The 12,536-nt window shown below is 36.6% G+C and overlaps 1 protein-coding gene across 1 annotated transcript in view; it reads left to right on the top strand.

Annotated features, from left to right (window-relative positions):
- Met (MET proto-oncogene, receptor tyrosine kinase) overlaps positions 1-12,536 on the top strand; it is a 115,495-nt gene that overhangs the window by 19,048 nt on the left and 83,911 nt on the right. Inside the window, exon 2 of the mRNA XM_090333188.1 lies at positions 11,162-12,378. Within this exon, the coding sequence (XP_090189314.1) occupies positions 11,176-12,378 (1,203 nt within the window). The 5' untranslated portion in view covers positions 11,162-11,175. The remainder of the gene's footprint in view (positions 1-11,161; positions 12,379-12,536) is intronic.

Here is a 12,536-nt window from a genome sequence, read left to right on the forward strand (position 1 = left end):
AGGTAAACTCTTGAGGAACTTTGAGAATTTGACATAGGATTAGAGGAAAACCATAGATAGACCAAACGGTAAGAAAGCAACACATACCACTATTTAAACTGTAAGTAAGAGGAGTGATGAGAAAACTTCCAGCAGATATTTGGGGTGGTCCACCCAGGACACTGGCCAATTTACTTGCTTGTCTTGAGAGAAGACAAAAACTGGCTAATTGGCTATATCTATTGGATACCAGTAGGTGCTGCATAATTGAATGTCAGTAATTCATAATGTAGCTTTTAAATATCATGGCCAATCCAAATATCTTGGCCACACCCACAAAAAAAGGTGTGGATGAAAGAGATACACTCAGATCCAGAAGGTATGAAAATGGTACAAACCAAGTTAGGGTCACATTTAAGTCTGTCTGATACCAAAATCCACACATACCTCACCTCTTTTCCAGAAGTTCCTATGAGCTCTTGTAAAGAATGTGTGGTAAATAAAGCAAGCTAAAATGTGATTGTTAAAAATAAAATGATTGGACTGGAGTTGTGGCTTATGTGGTAAAGTACCTGTATAAGAAGCATAGAGCCCTGAGTGCAAATAGCATTACCACAGGAAGAAAGGGAGGGAGGGAAGGAGGAAGGGAGAGAGAAAAGGGATAAAAGGGAAGAAGGAGAAAGTTTTCATGGGGGAGGGGGGGAATTGAGACATTTCAATGTGGTGATACAAAAGAGTAGTTTGACTAGCCAGAAAGTCCAAGAAATTCCTTTGTCACTTTGGCTAGAAATTGTTTTTAAAAGTATCTTAAATAGAAGGCTTATTAGTAGATCATTGGCCTAGCACATGGAAAGCCCTGACTTTGACCCCTAGCATAGCAACGAAAGAAAGAAAACAACAGTATCAGTTATATTGAAAAGTATTTTTGACAGAGCATATGCTTTACTGTTTTATCTTTCTAATATCAACTTAAAACTTTTATATCATAACAATAAATGTCAAACCTATAAGCATAAGAAATATTCAGCAAAATATGATTTCAGTTCTCTTTTTCAACAGCCCCATTTACTTTTCAATTTCAACTACAGATTTGTAGAGTTTATCCTGCTGACTTTAATTCAATGGACTGTACACTGTAGTGGCTGAAATTCTCGGTATTCAGATAGATGCTCAGCATGAGATTGATGGTCACAGTATCCAATCAATAATTGTGATATAAGGCAATGTGACTTCAGAATTAGTGTTTATAAATACAATATTTTAAATGTCATTGGGATTCTTTTATTGGAATCTTCTATTGCTTTTGTTTTTATGGTCCTACTTAAAGATAATGGAAATAACATAAATGCAGAGAAGGCTAAGCATTTTCCTTTAGATTTCACTCTGACAAATCTTCTTATAGATTCAGATGTGACTCGTTATGTTTTGATTTCCTTAATATGGAGAGTTGGCAATTTTCCATCATAATAAATCCCTTTTATACACTTAAAGGTAACATTGAAATATTTTCCAGTTTTTATATCTTGACTCTTCAGTTAGATACATTATTATCATCTTGAGATTATGTTCTATAAATATTTTAAAGCTTTTAGAATTATAAAGTAGGAAGACATTGTACACTACCTCAGTAACCTTAACTAATAAATATGTTTCCAAGTGCCAAGTGAAATATTTAACTATTCAAGTAAGGAAAAAAAGAAACTACCTTTACTTCAATTGCTTGAATTTTTTTTCCAACTCTGGGGCTTGAACTTGGGGCCTGGGTGCTGTCCTTTGGCTCTTTTGGCTCAGGACTAGTGCTCTACCACTTGACACAGTGACACTTCTGATTTTTTCTGTGATTGGAAATGAGGGTCTCCTGGAGTTTCCTTCCTAGGCTGGCTTCAAACCATTATCCTCAGATCTCAGCCTCCAAGTAGCTAGGATTAGAGGTGGGAGCCACCAGTGCCTAGCAATTGTTTGAAATTTTATGTAAACTTATTTTGATGCACTTGATTTTATGTTTGAACATACACATTTACAGTATTTTTCTCCTGTACAAGGCTAGGAAATTTCTGAGGAGAAACAAATGAAATGCTAAGAATCTGTTGATTTAAAAACAAAAAGAAGAGGAAAAAAATCCTATGTTTCATTAGCTTATGATACACTGTTAAGATACACCTGCTCAGACAGTGTCACCAAAACCTCTGCCTCCCCATGCTTCTCCCTCTTGCTTCTGCCAGGCTTTCCCCATGTACTGACAAAGGTGGTTCCCACACACTCCTTGTTGGAGGTCCTCTGCCAACATTTATGTTAAATCTCCAAAAGGTTGTTTAGCCTTCCTTTGATTCAGTCTCCTTTGACTCTCGCTAAAGAGAGTAGCAAAAATCTCACTCACAGAAAGGCAAGCCTGATGAGAGGTGAGGCATGTGACTGATTGGCAGTTGCCAGTAGAAGCACTGGCGCTACTTTACCTTTTTAATAATAATAATAATAATAAATTGTTTCCAGCAAATACAAATAATTTGAAACAGCTTAAATAAACATGATACATTTAAACTTAGAAATACTGATAAGACCTAAATGATATGATTAGTATACAGAAGGTATTATTTGAACATGAGTTTCAGGGTCTGAAATAAAATCAAAAAGAAAAGAATGCTTACTTTGTAATTGTGATTAGAAGACAAGAAGAGATAATATGATTCACTAGCTTATAAAGTGTTTTCTACAGTTATGTTGTTATAATCTCTAAGAAAATTCCTAAAGAAAACAATTACTTATATCAAGTTTTAAAAGTCTCTGAACATTTTTATTCCACTATACCTGCTGTTTTTCCCCCAACAAATAAAATTCTTGAATACAACATTTATGTGGTAGGCACAGGTAATTATGACAGTGGTAAGAGGGCTGAAAGTGTTGCTAGAACAAATAGTTCCTTACCAAACTTTTAGGGTAATTAAATATATTGCTAGATTTTTAGGGAATAAAAGGACCAGTAAAATCTAGTTTGATGAGAAAATTAGAAGTAGATAGATAGGTGTTAGGAGTTGAGTGCCTGGTATAAAAATTAGTCTGAGCCAACACTCATAACTACCAGGGAAACCTTTTTTTTTTTTTTTTTTTTTAAGGAAATGTTCCTGAGTGCCAAAAGTTTAATGGTCAGAGTGCTGTTAGATGATCACTCCCAGGAAATGTTTGGTCAGTGAGATTATCTTTACTATCAACTAAAAAGAATTAAAGAAATGTTTTATGGGTGATTCAGTTTCACCTGATGTGTGCACATTTTAAGAGGACAAATTAGTCAATCTGTTTGAATCATCTTTATATGTTCCATTTAGTTAAGAAATTGAAGTTAGTTAAATGGCTAGCAGTATTTCAGAAAGAAAAAAAAACAGAAGCAGTAAAGAGACATTCTGTGTAGGAAGCCTGATTTAGACACATCACAGAAATAAATGTATCAAGACAAAAATATATAAAAGTGAAAATATTTCTGGAGACACTACCAATATAAATATTGAAATCGCTAACACAAGCCAAATCTGGCGTATAGCTAGGAAAATGATAGAAATGCATGCCAAGTGGATGGCGTTAGAGTAACATGTTATTGTAGGAAAACAATCTTAGAGATGAAAATTATTAGAGTTGGGAGTTGGAAAACACTTGGTAGTTCATTACTTCAACCCTAGAATGCTTGAACATATTTAAACAGTTTACTCTTTAGGGGTGGAAAAAAGCACCAACTTGTAGTATTTTCCCATTTCTGTGAAATAAATATCTCCACCATGGCTGATTTCAAGAAACTAAGATAAGGTCATTGGCATGCAAGTTGAGAAAGAATGCAAAAAACAGGTTGGCATCAGCTAATACCAGAGTACAAGTGACTGGTTCAATACTCACTTTACATAAAAGTAGAAATCAGTTAAGGCCAAAGAAACAGGATGGCTTGCTAAGTCATTTACTAATTAACTTCACTGCCACAACTCAGGGTCTCCTTCTGTTCCTTAGAAAGGACACAAACATGTTCTTAAAAATACCCGATTTAATCAACACATACCTGTGTAAATGAAGAAGGGTATTAATATGATTTACTGTTACATCAAGGGAAATAATGAAAGACCATTTAACTGTACATTTCCTGGATTCTAGCTAATTAAGATTTACTGCAGTGTGTAACTTATTTATCAATCTTAAGACATAATTTATTATAATAGCACATTTTTAAAAGATCATTTTGAGCACTCCATCAAGACCCTAGAAGAGAAAAATAAAAGTCATTCACAGTCTGAACTGTATTAATAGGTATCAACTGAGATGCAAATTGGTTGTCATGTTTTTATAACTTCCTTTTGGCAGTAATGGTTCATTTACTTCCTTTTTATTCTATTTTCTAGGGGAAAAACATGGTAATAAATTATTAATTAGACTAATGTTCCTTATTTTGGAAGATAGACTGATTTATACCGTATTAACAAGAACATTTGGCATTTCACATAACACAGTCTATACTAGGATAATTTATCCTTAATTCTTTTTTGTTTTATTCTCTTTTTCTTGCTGGCGCTAAACAATTTTCAGTACTTTTTAAAATAAGAACTATGTATACAAATAGCAAAAACTATTTCCTGCATTTATATCCAATCTAAATCAGTTGAAATGCTTTCAGACTTGAGATCTCTTTTCCATGCTTACAACAATCATGTGAGAATATTGAACATAAGGACTGTGACCTGAAGTCACATAGCTAGAGTGGAAAAAGTGAGTGTCAGAGGTCTGATTGTCTAAATTCTGCTCCAGTTGTATTCTGTCTGAGTTCAGAAAGCTAGTCCTGCACTAGTGAAGCATTTAGAAGCATAAATGAATTCCTGTCTGTCAGACATGGAATTGAGTTCTGGATCTAACTCTGACTCCTGACAAACTTGCTCATCCAGAAGAGGAAAATAATAACCCTTTTTCACAGGGTTATTTTTGAAGACAAATCAGAGGGTTTAGTGGAATGCCTAGCATGTGGTAAGCATTCATTGTATTCTATTGTTATTTTTATTATTATATGGTTTCTACCTCTTCTGATAATTGTCCTTACTGAAACTTTCTTTTGCCCTCTGCTTCATCTTCAGTTTGCTTGTTTGATTATTTATCACTTCAGAGCCCGTATCCTTAGATACTCTTTCAAGTCTTAATAAAAGTCTTCTGAATGCCTTTTATATCCTAAGACAATTATGGCCTCAACTGCCTGCCTGGGTTAGTTCTATCTTTAATGAATGGGAAGATGAAGTCACAACACATAATTTCTTCTTTTTTATTATTGTAATGTATAGAGGGGTCACAGTTACATTCGCCAGATAGAGGGTACATCACTTCTCACACATTGACACCCCTCTCATGTTTTTGTCCCTATTTCCCTCTTCCCACCCCCTCCTCGTCATCTTGTTTTTCCCCCTTCCCTTTCCTATTTCAAATAAACATGTATATATAATATACCAGGTAAAAAGTCAGATACTATAACAATATGAGATTAACCAAAGAGCAACAAAAGAGAAGAGAAATAACAAAGTACATTAAGAACAACAATTACATAATACAAAGCTCTTGGGTCCACATCTTGAAGATCCTTTCATTTAACCTTTGTATCTAGGTTTTAAGCTATTGTAGTCCTCTGCTAGGAGAGTCTTAGGTTTGTACAAATTATTACAAATGAGGGAAACCATTGAGCCCATGTTCCTTTGGGTCTGGCTTACTTCATTTAATATGATTTTTTTCAAGTCTTTCCATGTCCTTAAATAGGGTGATGTCATTCTTTCTGGTGTAAGCATAGAATTCCATTGTGTATAAATACCACATCTTCTTGATCCAATCATCTACTGAGGGGCATCTGGGTTGGTTCCATATATTTGGTATGGTAAATAGTGCTGCAGTGAACATCATTGTGCTAGTGGATTTAATATGTCCTTGTTTCTGGAAGATTGGGTAAAAAATGCCAAGTAGTGGATTTGATGGGTCATAGGGGAGCTCTATGTTTAGTCTTTTGAGGAACTGCCATACTGCTTTCCATAGTGGTTGAACGAGTTTGCACTCCCTCCAACAGTATCTTTACCTTTCTTTAAAATTCAGTGCTAGCATCATCTCCAATTTTATTGGTCTCCTTTCATCTGTATTCCTATAGCTGTATATTCACCCATTGCCTCTATTAAGTGACTGAGTTTTCCTGAGGTAAGATCCCAGGTACCATGTAAATCCCAGATGAGTGTAAAGAAGAAGAGCAGTGCTGCAAGTAAGCATAGGTCCTTTCTACAATTGAAAAATAGATTCTGTGCAACCATGTTATTACCTTGTGCTTCTGTTTTCTTTGGCAAATATTCTACTTCATCAATAAATTCTTTGCATTTGAACATCTGGCAACATGATTAAATCCTCAGGAACTCTTTTGAAGATCAACAAAAAACTTCCACATGGATGGATCATATTCTCTTTCTTAAGGCCTCCACCCTTTTCTAAGATGCTATCTGATATTGACTCTTGATGTCTCAATGGTCTTAACTGATCTTCTCTCTTTCACTGTTTTCTTTAATGTGTGTGTTCACCAAGATCCTATTTTATTTGCTGCTGCTTCATTCACCTATTACTTAATGAACATTCATATTCTTGGTTTTAGCCATCAAATCTATACACATACATGCAACATTTACATCTTTCTTAATTTTTTATCATCTTTAAGTAGTTGTGCTTGCCAGTTAACAAAGTAGTTTGTGAATACAATATATCTTTATCAGTGTCACTCTTTCAACATTCTCACCCACCCTCCTCTTTCCACTCTTTTCTTCACTCTTCTTAATGTTTTATGCTATACATTGAATTCTTGCCTGCATTTCCCCCCCTCTTTCTCTTCATTTGTCTACCCCTTTCCTCTTGACCCCACAGCTTTCCTTTCAAGCACCAGCTTCTTGATGTTTTATTTTGCTGAACTCTGTTTTTTTTTTTTTTGCCTTTCTACGGAATTGCACTATTTGAGATCTCCCTTGAATCTACCATATTTCAATTCATATATCTGTATGTACTTGCATATTACCCAATGTATTTGCTTATTAATTTGTAAGCTAACTTACACATGAAAAGGAAAGCATAGATCCTTTGTCTCTCTGAGTCTGACTTATTTCACTTAACATAATTATTTCCATTTCTTTACAAATTCTATATCATTCAATCTAATGGATGCATAAAATTCTATTGTATATGTGTATATATGCATACACATACACACACACATATATCTATATCTATATCTATATATCACTTTTTCCTAATCCCTTCTTCCATTGAGGGGCTGATTACAACCTTGGTTATGGTGTATAGTACAGCAATAAACATGGTTGTATTGATGGCTTTATTGTATTCTGGTTTGTAGTCTTTGGGGTAAATACCCAGGAGTAAAATTGCTGGATCCCAGGGTAGTTCAGTTTTTAATTTTTTTAAGAAATCTCCATACTGATTTCCACAATGGATGAACAAGATTAAATTCCCACCAACAGTGTATTAAGGTTCTCTCTTGGCCACACCCTCACCAGCACCTATTTGTTTTCTTTTTTTTTTCCGTAAATGTATGCTTTTTTTATTGTAATTAGTAAAAGGGTTACATGATATTTGCCAGATAGAAGGTGCATTAATTCACATACATTGATACCCTTTCACATGTCTTGGTACCCATTTCCCTCCCCCCCCACACACACCCTTATTTGTTTTCTTGATAATGGCCATTCTACCTGGGAAGTGGAATCTCAATGTTGTTTTAATTTGCATTTCCTTTATGACCAGAGATGTTGACTATTCCTTCATGTGTCTATTGGCCATTTTTACTTCTTCTTAATATTCTATTTAGCTTATTAACCCATTTACTGATTGAGTTGTTGGTTTTTTAGAGAGTTAAGTTTGATGCTGTCTCATTTATCCTTTCTTTGATTTTCTATGTTTTTGGATCTTTACTCAGAAGATTTCTACCTATGCTCCATAGTGTGAGTGTTTCCCATACTATCATTCTCTAATGATATAGAGAAAAGAATCCAAAAGATCATCTGGAATAAAGAAACCAAATAGTCAAAGCAAATCCTCAGCAGGCTGAATAGTGCTGGAGCAATAACAATACCAAACTTCAAACTCTTTTACAAAGACATGGTAATGAAAACATCTTAATACTGACCCCAATACATGCCTGAAGACCAATGGAACAGAATAGAAGACCCACAAATAAACTCACAGACTTACAGCCATTTAATATTCAATAAGGGACCCAGCAAATATAGGCTGGAAGAAACACTGCCTCTTCAGAAAATGGTGCTGGCAAAACTCGATATCCACATGCAGTAAACTGAAACTAGATCCTTATATATCACCTTGCACCAGCATCAATTCAAAATGGATCAACATTTACTTCTACTCCAACCAGATTCCTAATTACTTCACGAAGATTGAGGTTGAATTCTACTTGTCAGTGTATTACCCAGAACAGATGTTCTCTTATTCAGGATCAGCTTTGTTATGTATGTTCCCAGTAAGCAAACTTCTCCTCAAAATCCTTCTTTTTATTCAACTCTAGTCCTTGGCACAAATGCTGTCTACTCTCTATTTTCTTTCACTATTTATTCCAGGCACCTGCTTCCTGGCAAATAATATGAAGTCTACTCACCATTCCTGTAGTAAATCATTCACTCATTTCCTGCCAGCCTATCAAATTCAACATGCTTAAAATTTGTAACTTCAGTTTAATTTCAAATTGCTGACTTACTCTAGTGGTGGAGTTTATATTCCTTGTCTTCGGATGACTGTCTTTTCTCTTGTAGCAACCCAATTGGGGAACAAATATTGCTTATTTAGATATGTCTCTCGTTCATCAGTTTCTTTTTGTTCTAATGGGCTAACTCCTTATTACTACAATATTAGCTATAACAAGAGCTGGGTAGGTGGTATTTCCATTGTCTGATTCCTGTGCCAAGCCATCTTGCTTTTTTTTTTTTTTTTTGCCAGTCCTGGGCTTGAGCTCAGGGCCTGAGCACTGTCCTTGGACTTTCTCAAGGCTAGAGCTCTACCACTTGAGCCTCAGCACCACTTCTGGCTTTTTCCTATGTATGTGGTACATACATGAGGAATCGAACCCGGGTCTTCATGCATGCTAGGCAAGCACTTTAACCACTAGGCCAAACTCCCGGCCCCTGCCATCTTGCTTTTAAATCAGTCTTCTCATAGTATATCTGACTCTCTAGCTCAGGCCCCTTCAATGACTTTACATGACCTCTTAATTAACATGTTCAGTTTTTAGGGCACGTGAGTTTGGTAGGCACCAGGGTTTGAACTCAGGGCCTCACACTTGCTGAGCTTGATTTCTCAGCTGGTGCTCTACTACTTGAGCCATGTTCCTAACCCTGTTTTTTTGTTAGTTGTAGTCCCCAGGACTTTTCCTTCCAGGCTCTCTTTGAACTTTAACCCTCATATCTCAGCTCCCTTGGTAGCTAAGATTACAGAGTGGGCCAGTAGCCTCCTGATGCTTACTATGATTTTAGAGGATCACTTTGTCCTAACAGAATGATTTTCATGGAGCTGGAAATGTGGCTTAGTGATAGTGATTACCTAGCATTCATGAACCTCTGGGTTCAATTCCTCAGTACCACATAAACAGAAAAAATCAGAAGTAGTTCTGAGGCTCAAGTGGTAGCCTTGGGCAAAAGAATCTCAGGGACAGTGCCCATGCTCTGAGTTCAAGCCCCAGGACTGACAACAAAATGATTTTCATGAAGAAAAGGAAGGCAAGAAGGAAGCAGGGAGGGAAGGAGGAAGGGAGAGAGGGAAGGAAAAAAGGGAGGCAGGGAGTAAGGAAGGAAGGAAAGGAAGGAAGAAAAAAGAAAACAAAGAAGAGCTATTTCCCTTCCTTCTCAGATCTCTCTTTTTCAACATACTACCCTGTGTGCCACTCCTTAGAAGAACTCACCTATTTAGAACTCGGTACACGTGAATTTTTTTCATATATTTTAATTGTAATTAATTGAAGGGTTATATTATATTCGCCAGATAGAAAGTGCATTACTTCACAAACATTGCTACTCTTTCTCATGAATTTTTTTTGCCAGTCCTGGACTTGAGCTCAGGGCCTGAGCACTGACTGTCCTTGGACTTTCTCAAAGGTAGAGCTTACCATTTGAGCCACAGCACCACTTCCAGCTTTTTTCTATGTACGTGGTATCAAGGAATCGAACCTGGGTCTTCGTGCATGCTAAGCAAGCACTCTACCACTAGACCCAACTCTTGTCCCCTCTCCTAAATTTTTTTAAAGCAGAATAACATCATGTTTCCTAGTAGAAACATTGTCCATGTTCATACAATGGAATGTTATACTAATGTTCTTTTCACTAATAGTAATGGTAATCAACAATATGTTGTTTTTTTACTGAGAAGTATGTCTAAGACTTTAGTTCTGAAGTTTACATATTTTTTATATCTTTTTGAGCCTGCTGGTTGAAGTCCTGGTAATTTTTCATTAGGCATTTGTCCATCTGAAACAATAGGTTAACTATGGCCAAATCATAACCATACCTTTCCTCTGCATACAAAATCCTATAAACAGCATGTGATCATATTGCTTCTAGAATTTATGATTGTTTTCTTCCAAAAGCAAGCTAAATTTAGCCTGGTAATTCTACATGCTCCCAAGGAAACAATGCCTGCTGTGATTTCTAGAATAAATGAATCTGATCCACAGTTCCTTTACTTGACTAACCAAGAAACTTTAAATATCAACCCAGTCATTAACCACAGATATGAATCCACATTAAACAATCAGCAAGGGGTTAAGAATTTCTTTCTATGCTATGTTTCTTATTTCTATTGTTCCCTGCTAAGTTTCTTATTTCATTGCTGAATGAGTCTCACTTAGTGGCTTCATAGACCTTAATACAGAACATTGTTTGCATCTCATAATGGTTCTCTAAAATTACTCGTTCATGGCTTGACTTCTAAAATTAAACTATGTAGAGTCATGCCCAGCCACACAATGCATCTTTATGTGAAGCTAGCTAGAAGTTGTTGTTTGCATTCTGTATAAAACTTCCAATTAGGAAGTGTTACTTCTGAGAGTTTCACTGGAGTGGTTCTTTCCATATTTTCTTCTTTGTTTCTAATGACAAGTAACTAAACTGCTCTCACCTTGTGCGTGTTTTGGCAGATCAACTTGTCACAATGAAGACCCTTGCTGTGCTTGCACCTGGCATCCTTGTGCTGCTGGTTACGTTGGTGCAGAGGAGCACTGGGGAGTGTAAAGAGGCCCTAGTCAAGTCTGAGATGAATGTGAACATGAAGTACCAGCTTCCCAACTTCACGACAGAAATGTCCATACAGAATGTTGTTCTGCATGGGCATCATATTTACCTTGGGGCCACTAACTACATTTATGTTTTGAATGACAAAGACCTTCAGAAGGTGGCTGAATACAAAACTGGGCCTGTGTTGGAGCACCCAGATTGTTTTCCTTGTCAAGACTGCAGCAGCCAAACCAATTTATCAGGGGGCATTTGGAAAGATAACATCAACATGGCTTTGCTTGTGGACACATACTATGATGACCAACTCATTAGCTGTGGTAGTGTCCACAGAGGGACCTGCCAGAGACATGTCCTTCCACCCAAGAATACTGCCGACATACAATCCCAGGTCCATTGCATGTTCTCCCCACAAGGGGCTGAAGAGCCCAGCAAGTGTCCAGACTGTGTGGTGAGCCCCTTGGGAGCCAAAGTCCTCCTGTCTGTAAAGGAAAGGTTCATCAACTTCTTTGTGGGCAATACTTTAAATTCTTCTTTCCTTCCCAATCATTTGTTGCATTCTATATCAGTTAGAAGACTAAAAGAAACTCAAGATGGTTTTAAGTTTTTGACAGACCAGTCCTATATTGATGTTTTGCCTGAGTTTCGAGATTCTTATCCCATTAAGTATGTACATGCCTTCGAAAGTAACCATTTTATTTACTTTCTGACTGTGCAAAAGGAAACCCTGGATGCTCAGACTTTTCACACAAGAATAATCAGGTTCTGTTCTGTAGACTCGGGATTGCACTCCTACATGGAGATGCCTCTGGAGTGCATTCTCACAGAAAAGAGGAGAAAGAGATCCACAAGGGAGGAAGTGTTTAATATCCTTCAAGCTGCATATATTAGTAAACCTGGAGCCAATCTTGCAAAGCAAATAGGAGCCAACCCCAATGATGACATTCTGTATGGCGTGTTTGCACAAAGCAAGCCAGATTCTGCTGAACCAATGAATCGATCTGCCGTCTGTGCATTTCCTATCAAATATGTCAATGAATTCTTCAACAAGATTGTCAACAAAAACAATGTGAGATGTCTCCAGCATTTTTATGGACCCAACCATGAGCACTGCTTTAATAGGGTAAGTCACACTGTTCTCCAGTTACAAGCTATGAAGTTCAAAGAGATCAGGAGTAAGAAAATAAGCGATTGGATTTATATTCACTACTAAAATTGTATTCTAGGAAATTAATATGGTAACAAAAAACAAGTATTTTTACAATCTGAATCTGCGTATCT

The sequence above is a fragment of the Megascapheus bottae genome, chromosome 5, assembly GCF_031878675.1.
Source record: "Megascapheus bottae isolate mThoBot1 chromosome 5, mThoBot2.hap1, whole genome shotgun sequence".
Lineage (NCBI taxonomy): Eukaryota > Metazoa > Chordata > Mammalia > Rodentia > Geomyidae > Megascapheus > Megascapheus bottae.